Source organism: Podarcis pityusensis (genome assembly GCF_964106645.2).
Source record: "Podarcis pityusensis genome assembly, chromosome: 8".
Taxonomy (NCBI): Eukaryota; Metazoa; Chordata; class Lepidosauria; order Squamata; family Lacertidae; genus Podarcis; species Podarcis pityusensis.
This window is the reverse complement of record NC_138033.1, coordinates 48,682,598-48,707,123: the sequence shown is the minus strand read 5'-3', so window position 1 is coordinate 48,707,123 and position 24,526 is coordinate 48,682,598. Positions and strand designations below refer to the sequence as shown.

The 24,526-nt window shown below is 50.1% G+C and overlaps 2 protein-coding genes across 3 annotated transcripts in view; both read right to left on the bottom strand.

The window, feature by feature from the left end:
* Nucleotides 1-24,526, bottom strand: part of FANCA (FA complementation group A) — a 260,177-nt gene that overhangs the window by 164,946 nt on the left and 70,705 nt on the right. The gene's annotated exons all lie outside the window — the stretch shown is intronic.
* VPS9D1 (VPS9 domain containing 1) overlaps nt 1,821-24,526 on the bottom strand; it is a 34,778-nt gene continuing 12,072 nt past the window's right edge. For both annotated transcript variants that reach the window (XM_081017789.1, XM_081017788.1), the window contains exons 10-15: nt 22,018-22,526; nt 19,916-20,045; nt 18,841-19,049; nt 18,250-18,334; nt 5,803-5,907; nt 1,821-3,518 (exon numbers count right to left, since the gene is read on the bottom strand). In XM_081017789.1, coding sequence (XP_080873915.1) covers nt 3,425-3,518; nt 5,803-5,907; nt 18,250-18,334; nt 18,841-19,049; nt 19,916-20,045; nt 22,018-22,526 — 1,132 coding nt within the window. In that variant the 3' untranslated portion in view covers nt 1,821-3,424. The remainder of the gene's footprint in view (nt 3,519-5,802; nt 5,908-18,249; nt 18,335-18,840; nt 19,050-19,915; nt 20,046-22,017; nt 22,527-24,526) is intronic.

Genomic DNA, 24,526 nt, shown 5'->3' with positions numbered 1-24,526 from the left:
CAATCATATTTGGGAGAGCTCAGCACCAAACGTCCCTGCCTGGCTCCCACTAGCTGTTTTCCAAGGCCCCCTCCTTTCCATAGAAAGTACGTGCCTTTCTGCAAGGAAAGAAAAAAGAATGAGAAGCATCTCATCTCCCTTTCTGGTGGGCAGGAGTTTTTGTGTTAAACAATTTCTGTCGAAGAACAAAGGGGCCATACATGCAGAAGCTGGAGGGGAGTTGGGAAAACCCCACCCAGATGGCAGATTGTTGTCTTTGAAAACACATCCCTCTTGTTAAGATACCACAAGATGTTTGTTAAGATCCTTCTCACAGGCCTGTGAAGAGAGAAATTTTAAATGAATATAAACTTCTCTTTGAGACTCACTGTAAATTGCCTCTATCCCCTGCCCTGGTCCAGCTCAATGGTGGCAGAACCATTCAAATCACATTTACATTCAAGAAGGCCATGTGGCTTTGTTTCAGTTGCAGCAGGAAAGAACTCTTATAGGGTTTTCTTTGGGGGGGGGTTCAGTCTGAATGACACCCATGGGTCCATTCCAAACCTGTGATTGGTGACAGCTCCTTCATTAAGGCAATGACCGTAACTGGCTAGTTAAGTACTGCCATTTACATGCCCAAAGAGATTGTCTTGATGCCATAGAGACAAATGGGTGGGCTTTTTCTCACCTCACCTGGCTGGATGCCGAGTCATCCTAGGAGGGAGAAAGGTGTGGGGTAGGGCTGGGTGTGTGTTTGGGCTGATATTGGAAGCTGGAGACATAGAGGCTTGTCTTGCTCTGTGTTGGACCCAAAGCTGTGGTTTGGGGCTTCCCTGGAAACCAAATGGGGAAGCAAGACCTGCTGGAGTGTTAAATAAAAGCATATTTCTTGAAAAACACTGCAGCCTCCGCTGACCTTCATTCGAAGGAAACAGAACCCTAGGTAAGCACAGGAACCCCCTGGAGTCTTTTGCTGCTTGGAGATATGGGTACATGCAACAGAACTTTTGTTACCATTTTAACTCAGGGGGTTTTAAGTCTCTTTTCATCTCTGAACCCCCAAACACACCTCGCCTACACCTACTCTTCCTCTAGACCAGCGCTCTTCAAACTTGAGTCCTCAGCTTTTGTTGCACTACAACACCCATCACCCCCTGCCGGCTTAGTCAGGGATGATGGGAATTGTAGTCCAACACCTGAGGACCCAAGGCGGATGAACACTACCCTTTCTCCTAGCATATTCTCTCTCTCTCAGCCCTGCATCTCCCCAACATCTCAGGGCTGAAGCCAGGACCATCCTTTCTACCATCAGAATCTCTCCACGTGCCCCAATTCAGTTTTCTCCCCACTCTTTGCTGGGTTCCACAGAAATGGCATGTCCTCACGACAACTCTCACATGGAAGAGGAAGTGGCTAGCAGAGCATGGTTGCATGGGCAGCTGCAACAGGCTTGGGAGATTGGCACTAACCCCTGCCCCAACCCAGTGCTGTTGAATCCAGGGAGAGGAAGAGCAGTACAGAAGATAAAAGTTGCACACGGTTGATGAACCTGTGATTGGTCTTCACATCTTCCTGCAAAGAGGTGGGAGGGGGTGAAAATAGGCCCTGCTTAGAATACCTCCAGTGAGCCACAAACAGCCCATCACCCCTCCACTCCTCTGCAGGTCTGGTCTATTGCCGTCTCCCCAAAGTGTGTGGCCAACTAAATTCATCTGATGATCAGGCAAGCTGGCTTTATGATCCCCCAAACTGTTGAGTGGAGGGGAAGAGCTCATCAACGCATGTCTCCACCCAACCGTCAATGCCCCCTCCCTGCTTTCAAAAAACACACGACTTGCTGAGCAGCCAGAAGACAGTGTGTTTATTACAGCCCACCAAGAGCAAAGCTGGACAAGTGGAAAGGGAAGGAACCAGCAATTTGGGCTTGAGGAGTCATGGCTGGCCAGGCAGGGGCACTGCAAGAGGAGGCAGCGCTGAGCATGAACAGCAGCAGCTGGGCCCCCGTTGCTTTACAATGTTCGCTGCTCCTTGCCTTTAACAGCAGCCAATGTGTCTTTGCAGCAGAGGGGCTAGCCAACCTCGCAGGGCTGTTGTGAGGCTCGCATGGAAGAAGCACGTAAGCCAGCTGGAGCTCCTTGGAGGAAAGAGTGAGGAGTGTGATCATAAATAAATATTCACAATAATAATAACAGTAGGAGGGAGGAGGAAGATCACCCCCATCAGACCCGTTGCTCCCCATTCTGCTCTTCGAAACCTCCCCCCAGCTTGGAAGGGCTTACAGCGCAGGTGTGGCTCAGGCAGGTATCACAGGGCCTCCCTTCCCAAAGTCCCGTTTGACTCCTCCAGAAAACGTAGCGGAGGGAAGTCCTGCCAGTGCGTGGCTCAACTGCAACTCAGGCAACACACCTGCAGGGGCTTTGTGCAAATTCATCCAGAGGCCTCAAAATGCTCATGGTCCAGGGCTTTGCTTCCACTCTGGCCCAAAGCTTATCTTCAGTAGATCGTGCAAATTCTGACACATGCACACACAAACTCTCTCACACACACAGTCACTCCTTTCTGAAATCCATGCACTTGGGAGGCAGTGCAAACAGCCTCCAGAAACTGCACCGATCCCACGAGTTCAGTGAGTGGGAGTGGATAAGAACCAGTCTTACCCTGCTTCACCAAGCATACATGCACGTAACATCCATACGCCTCTCTCTCTCTCACACACACACAACATCAGACTCCCCTCTCTTACCTCACAGTATGAATCCCAGCAGGATCTCTGCCCCCTGCCCCCTTTTTCCTGATTCCCACCCGCAGACCACCCATGTAGCAAAAGCAAGGACGCAAGAGGGAGCATGCAGGCCAGGTGGTGGTGGCAGTGGTGGCAGGAGATGCCCATCACATCTCTTGCAGACGCTAAAAGGAGTTCCCGCATTATGATGGGCAGAGGGGCTTGACTTCCTTGGACCCAGCAGCAAATACAATGGATCAGGGGAGGGACAGGGACAGAGGATTCTCCTTAGCCAAGGGAAACAGGAGAAGGAAACAGCCTGATTCTCGTCGTCCCCCCCAGTGAATCCAAGCAGAGAGTCAGCAGCAAATCGAGGCTCAGGAGAGGCACCTCCCCCAAAGCCAGGGTAGTGTCAGATACCACCCCCTTCTCACACCCAGTCCACGCTGCAAGGCAGGGACCCCCTTCCAACATTTCAGGCTAATACAATGGCTATGAAGATGTCCCCTGCCAATATTGCACAGAGTCCAGGGAGGGGCAGGAGGCCTCCTCCTCCTTGGCAGGTTTGTCTTCTGCAGGCAGGGGGGGAAGGGGGGCCCCTCTGGAGAACACCGCAAGCTGTCACCTCGCAGACTGGAGGAGGGGGGCAGGAGTGTCCCCACCCAAGGGAGAAGGAAAGAGGGGGAGGCCGTCGCCTTGGCACCCCATGGCAGAGCTCTGCTACTTCTGCAGGATGGGACGGCGAAGGGATTCCACGTAGGAGAGGGCGCTCTGCAGGGAGGTCAGACAGTACCCCTCCTCGCCAATCAGATACCTGGCAAGGAAACGAGAGTGTCAGAGAAACATCTGCTCAGTATCTGCAGGGAGAGACATCAGGCAGATGGCAATGTCCAAGTGAGTGGCTGGAGAAGCTGAAACTCTCAGGGCCTTAAAGCCAACAGGCAACACCTGTAGGAGAGGGTATGCAAGCAAGAAAATGAGATATAATTTTTTTCCTCCCCCATCATATTGGAACTCAAGACGGGCAAGAACCCTGCATTAATGTATGGAATTGGGCGACTTTAAATGAACATATGAAGAGAACCAAACTATGCATGTTTTGGTTTTATATTCTTGTTGCAGTCTGTTGCGTTTCTTGACTAAATAAGGTAATATGAGGAAAGACAATGAAAGTGTCGACAACAACAAAAAAGAGCCTTGTTGCTGGATCAGGCCAATGGCACATCGGGTTCAGCATCCTGTTCTCACAGTGACCCCCAGGCGACCCAATGGGAAGCCTGCAACCTGAACCTGAGCACAGCCTCCTCTCCTGAGGTTTTGGCAACTGGCATTCAGAGGCAGAAGGCTCTGACAGTGGAGGAAGAGGATAGCCATTGTGTGGAGTAGCCGCATCCTTTATGAATTGGTCTATTCCTCTTTTGGAGCCCCACAACTTGGTGGCCATCACTGCCTCATGTGGGAGCAAATATAACCATGCACTGCATGGAGAAGTACTTTCTTTTGTCTGTCCTGAATGTACTGCCCAATTTCATGGAGGATGCTGTGTCAACCCCAGTGGCCAGGTGGAGCCTCCAGGTTCAGAGGCAGTCTGGCTCTGAATGCTGGAAATGCTCAGGGAAGAAGGCCAACTGTCCTCCTTTCTCTCCTCTGTGTGGGCTTCCTATGGGGACATCTGACTGGCCACTGCAGGACAGGGTACGATGAACAGTCTCAGCCACCTGCAAGACTCGTCTACTGAAGGCAGCAGGAAAGAGCAAAGCTTTTTTAAGAAGAAAAAAAGGTGGATTCATAATTAAGATGCTTGGAGCAAGCTTTGGAGTCACCCAGATCTCTTCTGCACTCAGGGCAAATGTTCAAAGCCTAAACAAAGCAGAAATGAGAGGATGGCTGTAAAGTTATGCTGGCTGGGTGCTGTTCTCAGCACTCATCCCTGCAGTCTTTTGAGACAAAGCAGCATAAACCAAAAAGACAGTCAATCAGATAATGAACAAGCTCAGCTAGGAAGGCTTTGAGTCCCTCCAGGGACAAAAAACAAGTCACAGAAGTATCTACTGAAAACAGAGAAGTTAGAAAAACAACGAGAGCTTTTTGGAGTTTGCAATTGGCTGCATGCCTGGCTGTGACCGGGCCACTAGGCAGCTTCTGGGTTATCTGTGGAGGCCTCTGGGCTCGAAATGAGGACATTTCCCAGTCAAAACAGCCGAGCCGCGATCCCCATGCGCCTGTCCAGTCTGATTATGCCTTGGCTGCTTCACCCACATGCTGGCTGCATCTTGCTCAGACTCCAGAGCTGGCAGGCCGTGTAAGCAGAGCCGACAGCCTGAGGTGGTGGTGGAGGGACTCCTTCCCCATGCGGAGGCGGGCGGCACGGAGATTGTGGGTGGGCAGAGCTAGACTCGGCCAGATTTAGGCAATGGTGTCTGTGTCTGTCGCCAGCCAGATTGTATTGCCTTGGGTGGGCCTGTGGGTGAAGACTGATGACTCCAGAAATTTGGAGAAGGGGATGGAGTGAGGCACTAGATCTCCTCTGCAGCAAAGGAATCCGTCCCAAACCACCCAGGGAATGGGGGAGAGAACTATGCCCGGTGACTAGGAGCTGCTGTGGCAGGAAATGCCCTCAACTATTCTCAGTGGCTGAGCACTCGCTCTGCATGCAGCTTTAGTCCTCAACATCTGCAGGATGGGCTGAGAAAATATTATACACACACGCATGATCTGAAACCTGTAGAGAACTGCCCTGCCAGTCTGTGCAGACAACACTGAGCTAGCTGGACCAGTAGTCTGACTTGCGATAAGGCTTGCAGAGTATGCATTTAGTACCTAAAAACATACAGGAACAGACATGACTTCTGAATCAGTCAACCATTAAATTACACCCCAAACCACATCTTTTCTGGTTACAAAGCCTGATGCAGAAAGTTCCAACAGGGATTTTCTCCAGGAGAGCTCCAAACTTGGCCTCTTGTTCTTAAGATTTAAGTGCAGGTTTCAACTGGGATATGCTTTTGATATGCTTGCCTGCCTGCTTTCTCTTCAAGAGAGAGGTTGGCCCTGCTTGTCACAGCGGCCGACAGAGGCGCTTCTTCCCTGCTGCCTACCCTTCGTGGATGAACTCCTCCAGCGCAGCACACTCCGAGACCAGCTGAGGCAGGTTGCTCTTGAGGACCACATAGGAAAGGATGGGAAGGAGATCGTCAGCACCACTGCAAGACAAAATTCCACATCAGCTTTGTGGCCCACACTGCAGGGAGGGGAGGGCTGGCTCAGGGGCCCCACAGGTGGCAGTTTTAGCACAAGAAGTGCCCAGAGGTGCTTGGTCTGGCTCAGCAAGAGGCAGCTAGGGAGGACCCAGCACACTAGTGACGGCCAAAGTATTGCGGGGGGGGGGGGGGAGTGCATTTCCAAAATGCATGAGAGTCCCCCGAAATGCACTGCAAGCCCATATTTGTCTGGCCTTGGCTGTGTCGAAAGACACCTGTCAGGGAATGGATAAGGCAGCCCTTCTTGCTGGGGGTCTCTGCAGAGAAGGCTCTGCTCATGGGCACAGCTTCTCCTTGCTAAAGGTGGACAGAATGCATGTTGGCACGACTTAAGGGATGCAATCTGACCTCACATCTTTGGAAGCCGTGGAAAGTTGGACTTTGGTTCTACTACTGCTTCTCGCTTTGCCATTTTAGCTGGGATTCCTACATGGCAGGCGCCTGGACTAGGGTCCCTTCCAACTCTACAATTCTATAAGAAAACAATAAAGCAAACTTAAAAAAATTAGAATGCATTTTAGCAAACAACACTGTGGGGTGGAAATGAGGAGGGGAGGGAGGACTTCCGGGTTGGCGCCATCGATAATGGCGGATTCCCTCTGAGTCTCTGAGGGACCAGCTCCGCGGGATCGGGTCTTACCGCTACGGCGAAGCGGGGGCCCTTTAAAAATCACAGGCGGGTGAAGCCTGTGAATGTGGGGACTCGGCGGGCACCATTTGCGCCCCCCCAAGTTGCGAAGGGACCCTTTTTAAGGGCTCCGGAGCAGGACAGGGTGAGCGGCGCGGTGCTGAGAGTCGACTGCTTCTCCCGCGGAGTGAAGCCTCATAGCCGTTATCGGAGAGCGCTGACTTTTTCCTGGGACAATTTGACTTTGAAAGCAACTACCCGTGAGTAGGATTAAACTGGATTTAAAGGGAAAAAACAAGTTAATTCGGCACCGAAGCGGGAAGGTATAAACAGGAAGTCTGCCTTCCTTTCTTGTAAATAGATCAAAGCAAAGAGACTGTAAGCGGAAACTCGGAAAGATGTTTGAAAAAAGACTTAAATCTTAACATCTGGAAAGCGATCTCCCCTCCGGATTGCAGGAGAGGAGGGGGGAAAGGTTTGAACTGTATTTATCTGCAAAAAAAGGGGAAAAGGAAGCTAAAATCCACCGCCTAAAACCTGGGAACGGACTGCCCCGAGATAAGGAATGCCGCTCTGTGGAAAGCCTATTGGTAAGCAGAGGACTTTGGACAGCTAACTCTGCAAAAGAGATACAGTGTTTTTGAACTTCTCCTGGTTTTAAAGTAACTGATTAAGTGCAACTGAAACTGTTGTTTTTATGTGAATTGGGGGACTTATAAGGACTATTTTCTTTTTTAAAAGTTGCAAGCTTTGGCTGTTACTGTGTCCCCCTAGAGGAGGCTTGACATTGCTACAATAACAACTGGGGTAGAGGAATTTTCCATTCCAAAATAAATTTTCAGCCGTGGGATCGAGCTTGAATTCTCATGAGAGTGTTATGGCAGATGGAAGAGGAAAGTTAGAGTTGGCGCAGGAAAAAACTACTAGGTCTGGCAGACCCTATCGGACAGATACTGCGTTGCAGCGAAGGGCTTCAACATCTGGACCATCTGGAATACCAGGGGCTGCACCTCCACAGGTTAAACCAAAAGTTATGTTGTCCGAAGACGTTTTGGCACAGGCACTTGGAAAAATTAATGAATCTTTGGAAAATTTAGCTAGACAAGTAGCTGAAACGAATAAACAAGTAGCTGAAGCATCAGTTAAAATTGACCAGAATACTACAAGCATCAATAATTTGGGACAGAAGGTGAATACCAATACAGAGTCTATTGAAAAATTACTACAGGAATCTGCTTCGACTCGAAAGATAGCTGAAGAAGCAAAAGATATAGCAACTGCCACTCAAGAGAAGATACCACCGGTATATACAGTGGTGCCTCGCAAGACGAAATTAATTGGTTCCGCAAGTTTTTTCTTCTTGCGAGTTTTTCGTCTTGCGAAGCACGGTTTCCCATAGGAATGCATTGAAAATCAATTAATGCGTTCCTAGGGAAACCGCTTGCCAGGCTGGCGGTGCGGAGAAGGGCTTTTCTCCCCACCGCAAGCCTTCAGGACAGGTACGGGAACAGAGGGGAAGGCGCGCAGCGCTTTCCCTCTGTTCCCGGGGCTTGCGTGGGAGGAGGGTTTTTCCTCCGCACCGCCAACATTCAGAACAGCATTCTGAATGTTGGCGGTGGGAAGGAAAACCCTCCTCCCACCCCAAGTCTTCAGGAAAGCCATCCGATGCCGGGCGGCGGGAGGAGGCGTTCCTCCCCCCCCGCCCGGCATCGGAGCTTCTTTCCGATGCCGGGCGGGGGGAGGAGGCGTTCCACCCCCCCGCCCGGCATCGGAGCTTCTTTCCGATGCCGGGCGGGGGGAGGAGGCGTTCCACCCCCCCGCCCGGCATCGGAGCTTCGTTCCGATGCCGGGCGGGGGGAGGAGGCGTTCCCCCCCCGCCCGGCATCGGAGCTTCGTTCCGATGCCGGGCGGGGGGAGGAGGCGTTCCACCCCCCCCGCCCGGCATCGGAGCTTCGTTCCGATGCCGGGCGGGGGGAGGAGGCGTTCCCCCCCGCCCGGCATCGGAGCTTCGTTCCGATGCCGGGCGGGGGGGGGAGGAGGCGTTCCCCCCCGCCCGGCATCGGAGCTTCGTTCCGATGCCGGGCGGGGGGGAGGAGGCGTTCCCCCCCGCCCGGCATCGGAGCTTCGTTCCGATGCCGGGCGGGGGGAGGAGGCGTTCCAACCCCCGCCCGGCATCGGAGCTTCGTTCCGATGCCGGGCGGGGGGAGGAGGCGTTCCACCCCCCCGCCCGGCATCGGAGCTTCGTTCCGATGCCGGGCGGGGGGAGGAGGCGTTCCCCCCCCGCCCGGCATCGGAGCTTCGTTCCGATGCCGGGCGGGGGGAGGAGTGTGGAATTGATTTATTGGTTTGGCGTGACCCCGCTAATTGATTTACGATCCACAATTAGCTCTTTATGCCCGGCGCGCTTCCTCCGAGCTGCGCCACTCAGCTCCGTCTCCAGTAGCTCTCCAGTCACGCCTCAGCAGAGTTAAACACAGCGGTGAAACTGTCACGTAGCTTCCACTTAGCTTCAGACAAACACAGACAGAGACCAGGTTTGTCCATCTCAGTTCTTTATTCCGACTTTCCCCAGGAATCTCCTGGGCTCACAGCAGCCATGACAAACTGCCACCTTCTCTCTCAGAGAACCAGAGAGGAACAGAAACGAAAACTCCTCCCAGCTTCTAAAGCTGACGTCAGAATGTTGAGGCATCATGGGAACTTCTTAACCTGTTAAGTTCCAAACCCAACACCCCCTCTTGCCGAACTATTCTGACAAGACCTTTTTGAGTTCAACACCTTCCCCTTTGCCTCATGCCCCTTCCCGGCATCTTTCCCAGGCACCTGTTGAACCCCTTCAACACTCCCAGAATCACACTGTGCGACACTTTTCCACGCACTTGTGACCTGATACCCTACTGACCCATTTGGGCCAGCAGTTGTGTCTTCTCCGTCAGATCCTTCCCCCTCTGACTTGACACCCTGTTTGTGAGCTTTCTCCATTACGCTAACCGGAGATGAAGCCTCACACCTGGACACTCCTATCACAACCTTTGGAGATGCCCAGACCTGCCCTGAACCCTGATCTTGGACCTGGTCCCCATCACCGGGTTCTGAACCCTGATCTTGGACCTGGTCCCCATCACCGGGATCAGCCTCTGCCTCCCTTTCCTCCTCAGAATCAGACAGACATTCTGAGAGAAAAACAGGACTATCCCTGAGTCTTGAACACTCATCCTGTTCACAGAACTCAGCCTGCTTACTGACCAGCAGCTTGGTTTGATCACCCTCTGGGTATGCAAACTTCCACCCATTGGTTGCAGGATCATATCCACAGAAGATCATGTCCTGAACCTTTGGACCACCTGCCCCAAAGAGCTCAAAGGGCTCTTTGGCTACCCTCCCAAACCCGGGAAAACCATGTACCTGTGCACCTTTGCATGCCCTGCACCCTAGGGACCTCCCACATTTCCGGAGTTTGTACCCTTTTGTGCACCTGTGCAACTTTTGCACATGACTGGGAACCTTAGCACACTGCGCCTGTGCTTTTCCAGCATTCCCACCACCCTCCAGAGGTGACTCCAGAACAAAGAGATTGTTCTGCCCCCTTTTCACGTTGGCCACTTGTTTCCCCCCAACGTAGACCTCTAGCTCCTCCTGTAAAGGAGAAAAAGACATGTTAGCCACAGCAGAAACCGACTTTCTCATTCCGTCTGCTAACATCACAGTTGTGTCCTGTTGAAACAGCCCTGCAGTTCCGCATTTCGCCAGCAGGCTTGCTTATCAGGTGACGACTGACAGCAGTATTCAAAACCCAGCGCATCACCGTGTCCTGGCTGGAGTTGTTCTTCACAGTTGCCATAGAAGCAGTGATAAGAAAACAACCCTCCCCAGCGTCTGAACCACGTCTTTCCCTTGCGTTCCCACGCTGGCCTCCTCTCCGAGACTGGTTCCCATGAGAAACTCAGCTGGTTGACCTTGGGACCTTCCTGCCCAGCTGTCTCCGCTCTCCATGGGCAGCAACGACGAACTCCAGTGGAAAAAACACTGCCCGGGGCTCCTCCCAGCCGGCTTGGCCCTCCTTCTCCGGAAAAGCACTCCTTGCCAGCTCCGCCCCCTCTGTCCTGGCTCCCACTGCGGCTTTCTGGGAACCTGCTTTGTTGACATTCCACTCCAGCACGCACAGTGGACAAGCCTTTACACTTGCCTTTGGAATTCTTCGCCCCCCCGATCTGCTCACTAGCACTCCTTGAGGCTAAAACATCAGGAACAGGGGCTGCAGCCATCTTTAGGCTTTTCTCAATACTTCTCCGGGGCTCTGGCCTTCTGCTGAAGCTTCACAGCACATCCCAGGCAGCCCTTGCTGACTTTACGCCCTTGCCCGACTTCTTAGAGTGAGCTGTTCAAACGCAATGTCCTCCAAGACCTGGCTGCCTGCCATTGTCTTCCGTTCTCCCAAGGGGCCCCAAGCTGTACTCACAGATCACAAGCTCCTCCGGCACCCATCCGTGGGGAAACGATTTTCCAGCTGCTCTCAGCTCCCAGCACTCAGCTCTCAGCACAGGCAAACCTCTGTGTCTTTCAGCCAGCTGCTCTCAGCTCCGCAGCTCTCCTTTGCCTCTTAACACCAGGCAAAAACTCCGCTGCGTCCTGCCGGCTTTCTCTGCCTTAGACCGCAGACTTCAAACGCATTCCGGCAGTCTCCAGTGACAGTTTTTACGATCGGTGATTAAGGGTCCATAACCTGTGGAATTGATTTATTGGTTTGGCGTGACCCCGCTAATTGATTTACGATCCACAATTAGCTCTTTATGCCCGGCGCGCTTCCTCCGAGCTGCGCCACTCAGCTCCGTCTCCAGTAGCTCTCCAGTCACGCCTCAGCAGAGTTAAACACAGCGGTGAAACTGTCACGTAGCTTCCACTTAGCTTCAGACAAACACAGACAGAGACCAGGTTTGTCCATCTCAGTTCTTTATTCCGACTTTCCCCAGGAATCTCCTGGGCTCACAGCAGCCATGACAAACTGCCACCTTCTCTCTCAGAGAACCAGAGAGGAACAGAAACGAAAACTCCTCCCAGCTTCTAAAGCTGACGTCAGAATGTTGAGGCATCATGGGAACTTCTTAACCTGTTAAGTTCCAAACCCAACAAGGAGGCGTTCCCCCCCGCCCGGCATCGGAGCTTCGTTCCGATGCCGGGCGGGGGGGGAGGAGGCGTTCCCCCCCCGCCCGGCATCGGAGCTTCGTTCCGATGCCGGGCGGGGGGGGGGAGGAGGCGTTCCCCCCCCGCCCGGCATCGGAGCTTCGTTCCGATGCCGGGCGGGGGGGAGGAGGCGTTCCCCCCCGCCCGGCATCGGAGCTTCGTTCCGATGCCGGGCGGGGGGGGAGGAGGCGTTCCCCCCCCGCCCGGCATCGGAGCTTCGTTCCGATGCCGGGCGGGGGGAGGAGGCGTTCCACCCCCCCGCCCGGCATCGGAGCTTCGTTCCGATGCCGGGCGGGGGGAGGAGGCGTTCCTCCCCCCCGCCCGGCATTGGAGCTTCGTTCCGATGCCGGGCGGGGGGAGGAGGCGTCCCCCCCCGCCCGGCATCGGAGCTTCGTTCCGATGCCGGGCGGGGGGAGGAGGCGTTCCACCCCCCCGCCCGGCATCGGAGCTTCGTTCCGATGCCGGGCGGGGGGGGAGGAGGCGTTCCCCCCCCGCCCGGCATCGGAGCTTCGTTCCGATGCCGGGCGGGGGGGGAGGAGGCGTTTCCCCCCCCCCGCCCGGCATCGGAGCTTCGTTCCGATGCCGGGCGGGGGGAGGAGGTCCGAGGATAGTGGGGAAGACGCGCTGCGCTTCCCCGCTGTCCCGGAGATTTCTCTATGGGTTGTCGTCTTGCGAAGCAAGCCCATAGGGAAATTCGTTTTGCGAAGCGCCTCCAAAACGGAAAACCCTTTCGTCTAGCGGGTTTTCCGTCTTGCGAGGCGTTCGTCTTGCGGGGCACCACTGTAAGCAACTGGAGGACCACGGTTTGACATTGTCTATGACTGAATTGAAAGAGAAACAAAGAAATTTAAGAATCAGGGCTGTACCAGAACGTGAGAAAGACAATTTGGCTGATTTTCTTACGCAGGAATTCGCAGATTTCTGGCAACAGGATTTGGGGAAGGAAGAATTCAAGATAGAGAGTGCATTTAGACTTGAGGAAGGAGGAATAAGGTGAGAGACTGCTTGATTACCCTTCGAACAAAAGAGGAGAGAGACAAAATTTTGAATCTGCATTACCAAAAGACTTTGGAAATTTACGACTCAAGTGTGGAGATATTCAAGGACATTCCAAAACATCTTTTGGACTTAAGGCTCAACTACGGAGATCTGGTTGCCCTGCTGAGAAGAAACAGAATCATCTTTAGGTGGGAATTCCCTCAAGGCCTGTCCTTTAAATATATAGGAAGAAAGATAAAAATAAGATCAGTCAATGACAAAGATAGGTTTCTGAAGGATCACAGAGAAGATCTACAGAAAGAAGTGGAATCCGGAGAAGAGCCAAAAGCACTGGAAAAAGGAATACTAGACATAGCAAACTTATCTTTTGGATTGCATGGTCCAGAGAAAGAGACACCACTGACAGAACAAGAACAGACACTTGGCGCAGTTGGAGGTAAAGCGAAGTAACCCCATCATGGCTCTGCAACTGTTAAGTTGGAATTGTAATGGTTTGAACTCTCCTCGAAAGAGAAAAAGTGTTTTTCATTTACTAAAAAAGGAACAATTGGACTTGATTTGTCTACAAGAAACACATGTAACAAGGTTACACAGGAAACTACTGATTAATAAGAGATTGGGACAGGAGTTTATCTCATCTGACAAAGTAAAAAAAAAAGGAGTTGTGATATATGCAAAGGAGAGACTCTCACCGAAATTAATTTTTAAAGATGACCAAGGAAGATTTTTGGCAATTGAAATCCAAGTTCAAGGAGAGAAATTTTTGATAGTAGGAATTTATGCACTGAATGAGGGGAAATCTGAATTCTTTAAAAAGTTGCATGAGACCTTATTGGATTATTTGGATTACAATCTGATTTTGATGGGGGACATGAATGGAGTAGTATCTACAAACATGGATAAGGCACAAAGACAGGTAGTTACCAAGGATGGTAGACTACCGAAAACATTTTTTGAGATGATAGACAATTTTGATTTAGTGGACACTTGGAGAACAAAGAACCCCTTGGGAAGAGAGGGAACCTTCTTTTCTGAAGCTAAGATGACATGGACTAGAATTGAACAAATATGGGTAACTAGAGGAATGGCACCAAAGATAAAGAAAGTGGAAATCTGCCCAAAAACCTGCTCCGACCATAATGCGGTAAGGATGGAGTTGAAACTAACACCAACTGGCTCCTTCAGATGGAGGATGAATGACACCCTATTTAGAGATGCAGAAGTGTATAAAAAGGCCCAAAAAACCTTGAGAGACTATTTTGAAATAAATATGAATACTAATGTAGAAAAAAGAGTAATCTGGGACGCAAGAAAGCTGTCATGAGAGGGTTTCTGCTACAACAGAATGCAATAAAGAAGAGAAGCCAAAATGAGAAGAAAGATAAAATTTTGGGGAAAATAAAAGAAAGTGAAAAGAAATTGAGAGCAAAACCAAAGTCGCAGGAGATTTTGAGAGAAATAAAGTTATATCAAGTACAATATATGGAAATGATGAATCAGGAAATAGAATGGAAAATTAAACAAATGAGACAAAAAACATTTGAATCAGCTAACAAATGTGGGAAATTGCTGGCCTGGCAAATGAAAAAAAGACAAAAATTAAATACTATTACAAACTTAGAAGTGGAAGGAAAGAATATACATAACCCAACTGAGATTAGAAATTGTTTCCAGAGGTATTTTAAACAACTATATACACAAGGGCCACAGAAGGAAATGGATATAGACCGATTTCTGAAGACAAATGGATTACAAAAAATATCCCAAGAAAGTAAATTCATGCTGAACTACAAAATATCTGAACAGGAAGTAGAAGGTGCCATTCAAAACATGCAATTAGGCAAATCTCCAGGACCGGATGGGCTGACTTCTAGATATTATAGATCTTTGAAAGAGTGGCTATTACAACCTTTAAAGGAAGTCTGCAATGAAATATTGGAAGGGAAAAGGGCACCAGAGTCTTGGAAAGAGACGTACATTACACTTATACCGAAGACAGAGACTGAAAAGACTCGGCTTAAGAACTACCGCCCCATATCGTTACTTAATGTGGATTACAAAATTTTTGCAGACATTTTGGCCAAGAGATTGAAAAAAGTATTGATGGAAGAGATTCATAAAGACCAAGCGGGCTTTCTCCCGGGAAGACACTTGTCCGATAATTTGAGGAATATAATTGATATTTTGGAAAAATTAGAAGTGAACATAAATACCAAAGCTGTTTTGATATTTGTGGACGCGGAGAAAGCTTTTGATAATATCTCTTGGAGTTTTATGAAGAAGAACCTACAGGGGATGGGGGTAGGCCAACGTTTTGAAAACGGTATAAGTGCAATTTATTCAGAACAAAAGGCTAAACTAATTGTAAATAATGTGGTGACGGAAGAATTTCGGATAGAAAAAGGGACAAGACAAGGTTGCCCAATTTCCCCATTGCTTTTTATATTGGTCCTGGAGGTTCTGCTGAACATGATTAGAAGGGACCGGTTGGTTAAAGGTATACAGGTCGGAGCCAAACAGTACAAACTGAGAGCATTTGCAGATGACTTAGTATTGATGTTACAGGAGCCAGAATCTAGTACCAAAAGAGTTTTAGAACTGATTCAAGAATTTGGTCAAGTTGCAGGATTTAAGTTGAATAAGTTAAAGACCAAGGTTTTAGAGAAAAATTTAACACCAATGGAGAGAGAGAGGTTTCAGAATGAGACAGGTTTAACAGTGGTTAAGAAAGTTAAATATTTGGGGATTAACATGACAGCAAAAAATGGGAATTTATTTAAAGACAACTATGAAAAATGCTGGGCTGAAGTGAAAAAAGATTTGGAAATTTGGTCAAATTTGAAGCTTTCACTGCTGGGCCGTATTGCTGCGGTAAAAATGAATGTATTGCCTAGAATGTTGTTTTTGTTTCAAACACTGCAAATTGTGGACAAAATGGACTGTTTCAAGAGGTGGCAGAGAGATATTTCTAAATTTGTCTGGCAGGGCAAGAAGCCTAGAATAAAATTTAAAATATTAACAGATGCAAAGGAACGAGGTAGATTTGCCCTGCCAGACTTTAAACTTTACTATGAATCAGCAGCTTTCTGCTGGTTGAAAGAATGGCTGCTTCTTGAAAACACTGACATTTTGGATTTAGAAGGTTTTAACAATGTATTTGGATGGCATGCATATCTGTGGTATGATAAGGTCAAAGCGCATAAAGCATTTAAAAACCATATTGTCAGGAAAGCATTGTTTAAGATATAAGGACTTATTGGAAAACAAAACCCCAAGGTGGCTGTCACCGATGGAAGCAAAAGCTCTGAAAAAGCTCAATATGGAGGCCAAATGGCCGAAATATTGGGAAATTTTGGAACAAGATGGAGATAGATTGAAATTGCAGAGTTTTGAGAAATTAAAAAACAAAGTGCGAGACTGGCTTCATTATTATCAGATAATGGAGGCATATAATCTGGATAAGAAAATTGGTTTCCAGGTGGAAAAATCAAAATTAGAAACAGAACTATTAGAACCCAAAACTAAGATTTTGTCAAAGATGTATAACTTGCTGTTGAAATGGAATAATCAGGATGAGACGGTGAAATCTGTTATGATTAAATGGGCACAAGATGTTGGTCATAACATAATGATGGCTGACTGGGAACAGTTATGGACCACAGGTATGAAGTTTACGGCATGTAGTGCCCTAAGAGAGAATATTATGAAAATGATTTACAGGTGGTACATGACCCCAGTCAAGCTTGCAAAAATTTATCATTTGCCCGATAACAAATGTTGGAAATGTAAAGAAACTGAAGGTACATTCTTTCACCTTTGGTGGACATGCCCAAGGATTAAGGCTTTCTGGGAAATGATATATAATGAACTGAAAAAGGTATTTAAATATACCTTCTTGAAGAAACCAGAGGCCTTTCTCCTGGGCATAGTCGGTCAATTGGTGCTAAAGAAGGATAGAACCTTTTTTATGTATGCCACAACAGCAGCAAGAATACTCATTGCAAAGTATTGGAAGACACAAGATCTACCCACTCTGGAAGAATGGCAGATGAAGCTGATGGACTATATGGAACTGGCAGAAATGACTGGCAGAATCCGAGACCAGGGAGAAGAGTCGGTGGAAGAAGATTGGAAGAAGTTCAAAGATTATCTACAGAAATATTGTAAAATTAATGAATGTTAGAACGATGTTGGATAGAAATTAAGTGGTTTCTAGCTGTAATGCTTTAAGGGAATATGAAAAAGGGGTTGTTAAGAGGTAAAAATCTAACGTTACTATTTTAAGACCAAAGATTAGGATAAACAAAGAGGGTAAGGATTTGCTGAACCAACAAACTGAACTGGAATACAAAAAAGGGAGGTATGAGGAGGTCCGAGAAACAAGCTAAAGAAAAATAAGCAATGGAAAATCTGAGTGTTTTTAATCATTTTTATTTTGTATTTTCTTTTTTCTTTTTCTTTTTTTATTGTAATATTTTAAAAAAATCCTAATAAATATCTTATATATAAAAAAAAAGGAAATGAGGAGGGGAGGGACCAAGAGGGCAAGGAAGCAAGCCAACCCAAGGCAGGCAAAACAAGCTACTCATACAACCTAAGAAGACTTTTTTTTTTGCACAATTGTAACTCTTGTGGGGGGGGAGAGAGAGAGAGAGAGAGAGAGAGAGAGAGAGAGAGAGAGAGAGAGAGGCTGGTCTGTTTGCCAGCTGTTGCCCAGATGCCAGGGCCTTCCCCAGCAGCCGGTGGTCGGAGGTGCTCTGACGCAAATCGGCCAGGGGAGAGGAAGCAGCTCCCCACTTGCCTAGCCCTGGAATGTGGGGAACAGGCGAGACAAAGCATCCCTGGAGGCAGGCCCCAGCCACCCTTGCATTCCTTCCCCTTGCTCAGCGGGGAGCCTGGCAGATTTGTCCCAAGACTCAGGGCCCCTCCTGCCTGGCCTGGAGCTCTGCCCCTGAAGCCCTTGGGCTGTCTTGCCCTCGCCCACTTTAATTCTTTTGACAGTCCTCCCTCCCCCTTTGCCTGGCTAAGCGCTGCTTGGCTGGGAAGCCGCTCCCCCCTCCCTCCCTCCCTACTGCCCTTCTGCAGCTCGCGGGCTAAGTCCCTCTGACAGATCCAAGCTCCTTAATTGGCAGACTCGGGCTCGGTCCACAGGCGCGGGGACCGGCACTCAGGCTGGGCACAGCGGGGAGCCCCGCTGTCGGAAGGGATCCATCATGGCTAAGCCCCCTTGCTGGGTGCGTGTCTGGGCAGCGGAAAGCCTGGAGCCAGCGAGAGTGAGTCAATGGCAGTGCCGGGAGCTCCAGACAGCAGAGGAGGGGAGGGGAGGGCCTGTGCAAAGGAAGGAAGAAGCAGCAGCCCACGCCTCGAGGAAGGGGCAGGCTCCAAGACAGAGGAAGCCTCTTGCCACCCAGGGCCAACCCAGGGCTCGGTTTCTGCCTGCTTCTCCACACAGGAAGGACTTGGGCTGCAGTACTTACATGGCAGACGATGCTGGCTGGGGCCGGCCCTCCCGGCCCCCGTAGTACTCCTCAGCACATTCACAGATGACACGCAACGTCCGCACTGCAGGGAACGGCAGCCAAAAGACAGTGGGCGTGTTAAAGAGAGGTGCCATAGGAACACAATACAAAGTCAGTTATCAGGTCCAGGCAGCTCACCAACTTAGATGGCTTTAAAAAGAGGAATGGACTGATTCGTAGAGGAGAGGGCTCTCAGTGGCTTCTAGCCACAAAAGCTGTGCTCTGTCTCCACGGCTGGAGGCAGTGATGCTTCCGCATGCCAGTCGCTGGAAGCCACAGGAGGGGAGAGCACTGTGATGCTCAGATTCAGCCCCCAATGGGGGAGTATCCCCTTCCTGAAACCCTGGAGAACTGTTGCCAGTCAGTGTAAGACAGCATGAAGCTGGATGGGCCAAAGGCCCGGCTCTGTTCCTAAGTTTCTTCCCCACTAGCACTCTAGATAGACAGACATGCAGTCTGCCAAGTGTTTAATGCACCAATGGTTCTGGATTCTGCACAGGTCTCCAGTGCTTGGGTGCTCAGCACCTCACTTGCATCAGGTAGCCTCACCTATGCATTCCAGCTTCTTCTGAGGGCAGCTGCCCAGAGGAATCAGCATCAGCTCCTGCACAGCGGCGCAGTACGGGTAGGATCCGATTCCCCAGGTAGTGTTCCCCTGGGGGAGCAGCTTAGAAGAGATCCCCATTTCAGAGGGGGGCGTATTTCTCTGCAGCTCCATGATCTTGGAAAGGGCTGATTCCCGGGCTTTGTAGACATTCCTGTGTGTGGGGTGGGGAGCAAAGGGGGAGAGAAAGGAACAGCCTGAATGGACGTTGTGGGGTTTCCCAAACTCACAGGCCCCAACCCAGATCCAAAGAAAATGCATTTTACCCTTAATTCAACAGCAAACAGCTTTCTGGCTGCTAAGTCACAGACAACAATGCCACAGCACGAGTGGTGAGAGAGTGAGGACCCTTTCAGTGTACAACACCTGTGCTCAGAAACCTACGCTGGTTGCTCATTTGCTACCGGACCAAGTTCAATGTGTTAGTATACAAAGCCCTTAACCGGGACCAGTTTACTTGTGGGAATACCTTGCTCCATACAAGCCCACTTAGCCGCTTTAATCTTAACCACCACTTATTGCAGGTACAACATAACACCTGCTCCACACTCATAAGAAACTTTGGAACTCCCTGCCTATTGAATCAGTCAGGCACCTTCACTGTATGACCCTTTTTTTGGGCACCTACTAAAAGCATTTTTGCTTAGACAAGCCTAACCAGATAGGTAGAATGTTTACATATGCTTTAATCTGTCTGTAGCGTAGCACTGATTTTAATAGCCATCTGAAAGTTTTTCAATAGCTGTTTTTCGCTTATGGTTTTATTGCTTTTCTGGTAAACCGCTTTGAGGGTTACAATCAAGCGCCATATAAATGTTATGAAATAAACAATATATCAATACAAGTCACTGCAGGCAAAACCAGCCCCTCCACCAGGTAGGTGGCCCAATATCCTCCCTCCCAAGTGGAAGCAACTGTTCACAAGGCAGGGCTTTTCAACCGGTGGCTCTCGCCCCGCCTGCTGTGCTGCGAAAAGTCCTGCTACAAGGATCTCCGCCAGAAAAGGCATGGCCCCCTTACCTGTACACAGCCAGGAGAGGCCCCCAGAGGGGGGCAAAGAAGGCCTCCTCCAAACGTGCCACACACTGGTCCTTGGAGGCCGCTGTGTTCAGGCCCTCAAAGGCCAGCAAAGTCAGGGAGAGCAGCCTGTCTGGGGAGAGAAACGATTCAGGCAGAGCAAGCCAGGAAGGCTCCAGAGAGCGACTGGCGCAGGACACTTCCACAAGGCAGCCCAGGAGGAGGACTGACAGGGTGGTCAGCAAATGAAACCAACACAGGGAAGGCCGGTCCTTTAAGGAAACGCTCGATTAGCCAATAAGGCAGACTGAGCACACCCTTGGGAGACCAGCAAAGCAGGGGCACTAAAAATAATGATTTTTCTTTTAAAAATTGACACTTGATGACAACAACAGCAACAGCAGCAGCAGCAACAACAACAACAACAACAGCACTCATGGGGAAAGTCAGAACTTTCTTACACTGCACTCCACACTCTCCCATTTCATTGTTCTCTTTCTGCTAACTTAGATTACTGGAACGCAAGAAGCTGCCTTATACCAAGTCAGACCATTGGTCCATGTAGCTCAGTATCCTACAGACTGATTGGCTCTCCATGATTTCAGGCAGGGGTCTCTCCCAGCCCTAGCTGGAGATGATACTGGGGATTGAACCTGGGACCTTCTGCTTGCAAGGCAAATATCAAATATCAGAATAATGCAAGGAAATGAGATCCTGTTATGTGTAGCAGCAGATCCATTTTATTATATATATATATATATATATATATATATATATATATATATTGCTGAGCTCTAAAAAAAACCCAAAACATTGGGGGGCACCATATGGAGCACTGCCCCAAAAACCTCCGTCTGCCCTCAGCCAGCTCCTGCCTGTGTGAACTGGCTGGCAGGTTCCTCTTGCTCCATCTCAAGTCTTGCCTGTGTAGAAGGAGGAAGCTTCCTGGCTCTGGCATTCTATCGGTCTCCCTGCCTCCCGTCCCAATGGGCAACAGCCACCAGTGAACCAACATTTTCAGCACACGTGTGTAGATTTTTCTCTATTCCCCCACCTAAGACTGTAGGTTCTGTGGACCAGTCAGCTAATGAAAGTGAGATGGTGGTGGTCAAGACTGCAAGAAACCCCTTTTAAGGGGAAAGGTACAGATTCAGCACTTTACAGCCTTCTGAGACAAGGATTCCAAGGAGGCAGTGCTGCCCTCTTCTGGTGGTGCCCAGGGAGCCACAGAAGATGAATCTTTCAAAGCAGCCTTTCACAACTTGGTGCCCTTCATGTTTTGGACTACGACTCCCATCAACCCCTGTCGGTATGGTCATATGATGCTGGGGCTGATGGGAGTTTTAGTCCAAGACAACTGGAGGGCAATAGACTAGGCAGAACAGGGAGGCTGATTGATGGAATTTGCCACCACAGGAAGTGGGGATGGTGCCCGCTGTCTTGGATGGTTTCAGAAGAGGACTTGCGGGGCTCTGTTGATGTTCTCGGCAGAGACGGGATAGCGTCCCAAGGTTCGCTTGCTGGTTTCGATTTTAAAAAAATCAAAAGAGCATGATGAAGCGGGTGGGTGAAGCTAAGGGCAAATCCTCGATTTTGAATTCTCACATACTTGTCCACTGAAACTTTGTAGGATTTGGCACATCCTTACTACTTTCACAGCACTCCCCCCCACCAGGTCAGTGGTCACCCCTCCCTGCCATGGCCGCCTGCCCTGTGTCCGATGCAAAAGACTTGGTGGTGGTTATTATTGTGAAAATCTTTTGTAAGCTGCTCTGAGCTTATAGATAGAAGGTATTCTACATTAAAATAAACCTGAACCAAGAGACAGGATTTTTTTTTTTTAAGTTACAAGTGTTAACTGGCATACTGATGCCAGGATGTCTGCGTCATCCAAAACAGATTGTGAACCACCACTGCTGATTTGCTCGTTGTTTCATTTCCCTCTTACTTTGCTTTTTACAGCCTCGATCTATATAATATGTGTTCGCAACACGAGATGAAACTGCATGCATTGGACGAAACAGACATCTAACGCACAAAAGCCTTACTCCATAATAAATGCAAAAGGCTCTTTCGTTCTTGCAAACAAATTAAGCTGCTCTCACCAATGGAGTTGTGAATGTCCTTCACGACTGCTTTGAGCTGCTCTTGCTGGCTTGACAGCTTCCTCCCAGCCGGCGGGCCCTGGGGCTCTCTCAGGGGCCCTGAAGGCCAGGCTTCGGAGGCAGACAAGAACTGCTCCAGGTCTTCGAAGGAACTCTCCTTCTCTGCCAGGGCAGGTGCTGGCTCCTCACGAGGCAGGCTCCGCTCCGGGGTGCTCAGGCTGGGGTCCTCGATGAGGGGGCTGCTGGAAACGCTGTGCCGCAGGTTGAGCTTGTTGTTTTCCTGGACGGAGAACATGGAGTGCATGCTTTGGGAGGACCGCAGCCTCCGGCCCTCGGGGGCTGGCGAGAGGAAGGCCTCAGCGTCCAGAGAGGAGGAGAGGGAAAGGCCTCGGGAGACCTTCCCAACAGCTCGAGAGTCTGCTCTGCCCCAGCTCACGAGTGGATAGACGCGGCTGTAGGCCGAGCACTGCAACTTCCGCAGCAGCTGGCAGATGGGGTGATCCGCAAAGCTGGAGGCAAGGAAATGAGGGACTTGTTAGAGAATCATGGTAGGAAGGACCTGCACCCACGGACCCATTCCCTTTGGGGGCTGCACCACTTTCTCTCTCACTCTCTTGGGGCAGAACAAAACAAGGAGGCCACCTTTGGCCAACAGGTGCAGAGATGTCAGCTGCCCAAGACTATAACCGAGAAGGGTTTAAGGTTCCTAGATCTCATGACAGCATAAAATGAACACAGGACCCTAAGGCGAGAGGAGGGATGACCTCAGGGGAGTCTGTGCAGGGTCACATCCTTACCCTCGTTTATCTAAGCTTTGCAGCAGCTGCCTCCTGAAAGGTTTGGGGTCTGTGGGTGTAAGAGATTTGCAGCAGCACCCTTGACACAACAGGGGCAGGGACGATCTGGGAGGCCTCCAGATGTTGCTGGACTCCAGTTCCAATCAGTCCTGACCATTGGCCATGCCAGATGCTGGGGCAGAGGGGAGTGGGAGCCCACCAACCTCTGGAGGGCCCCACAGATGCTCTTCCACCACTGCTTGGCAAGATCATTTGGAAGCAAGTAAGCATGCACAGCCAACCAAAATGATTTGTGTTGTATCTACTGTAAGTGAAGCTCAGTGAGGACCCATTGAAATTAATGGGCATTACTGTGTTAGGTCTATTAATTTCAGTGGGTCTACTCTCAGTAGAAGTTAGGTGGTGACAACTCTGCCTTTACTGGACTTCTCTGCAACCCATCCCCTCTGCAGAGAGGTGGGACCAATTCGGATGGTCCGCCCCCGCCACTTAATGGATCCAAATGGTTTCCAGAGAGTGGTAGGGGATGCTTTATCCCATGTTGATGGCCTTTCAGCTGATTCCCTGGTGGCCCGCTGGAATGTGGAGTTAACCAGGGCTATTGACTGTTTGGCTCCGAAGCGCCCTCTCCAATTGCATGGAGCCCGGATAGCCCCGTGGTTTTCCATGGATCTGAGGGCAATGAAACAATCGTTGAGACGGCTAGAGCGCCGGTGGCGGATAACTCATTCTGAATCTGACCGGACACAGGTTAGAGCTCATCGTCGAGCCTACCAAGTGGCAATAGCGATGGCGAAGAAGAATTTCTTCACCGCCTCTATTGCATCTGCAGAAAACAGCAGCAGGAGACTTTTTCAGGTGGTTCACAATTTAGCGGAACCACCTGCAACATCGGGGCCCAGTACGGGCCACATGTTCTCCTGCAATGATTTTGCAAAGTTTTTTGCAGATCAAATCGCTCAGATTCGGGAAGAAGTAGACTCCACCGTGGGAGCAGGGCCGGGGCGGGGAGAGTGCTAGAGTTTTGTCTAGTCAAGTTGAGTGGGATCAATTCCAATCTGTTACCTCCGAGGATGTGGACAGACTGCTTGGACGAGTGAAACCAACCACCTGTCTCCTGGATCCTTGCCCATCCTGGCTTATAAAAGCTAGCCGGGAAGGACTGGGCGATGGGCTTCGTGGGGTGGTGAATGCTTCCCTCCGTGAGGGAGCCTTCCCAGACCCGCTGAAAGAGGCGGTTATTAAACCGCTTCTTAAAAAACCATCTTTAGATGCGGCCACGATGGCCAACTATCGCCCAGTCTCAAATCTTCCATTCTTGGGCAAGGTGATTGAGCGAGTGGTTGCTGAACAACTCCAGGCACGCCTGGAAGAAGCGGACCATTTGGATCCCTTCCAGTCGGGATTCAGGCCTCATAATGGGACTGAAACTGCCTTGGTCGCACTGATCGATCATCTCTGGGAGTGGGCTAGGGACAAAGGTGAGATCTGTTTCCTAGTTCTGCTGGATCTCTCAGTGACTTTTGATACCATTGACCATAACATCCTTCTGGACCATCTTGAGGGGCTGGGAGCTGGGGGCACTGTCATACAGTGGTTCCGCTCCTTCCTCCTGGGCCATGTTCAGAAAGTGGGGGGGGGATGAGTGTTCAGACCCCTGGGCTCTCACTTGTGGGGTGCCTCAGGGTTCTGTCCTCTCCCCCATGCTTTTC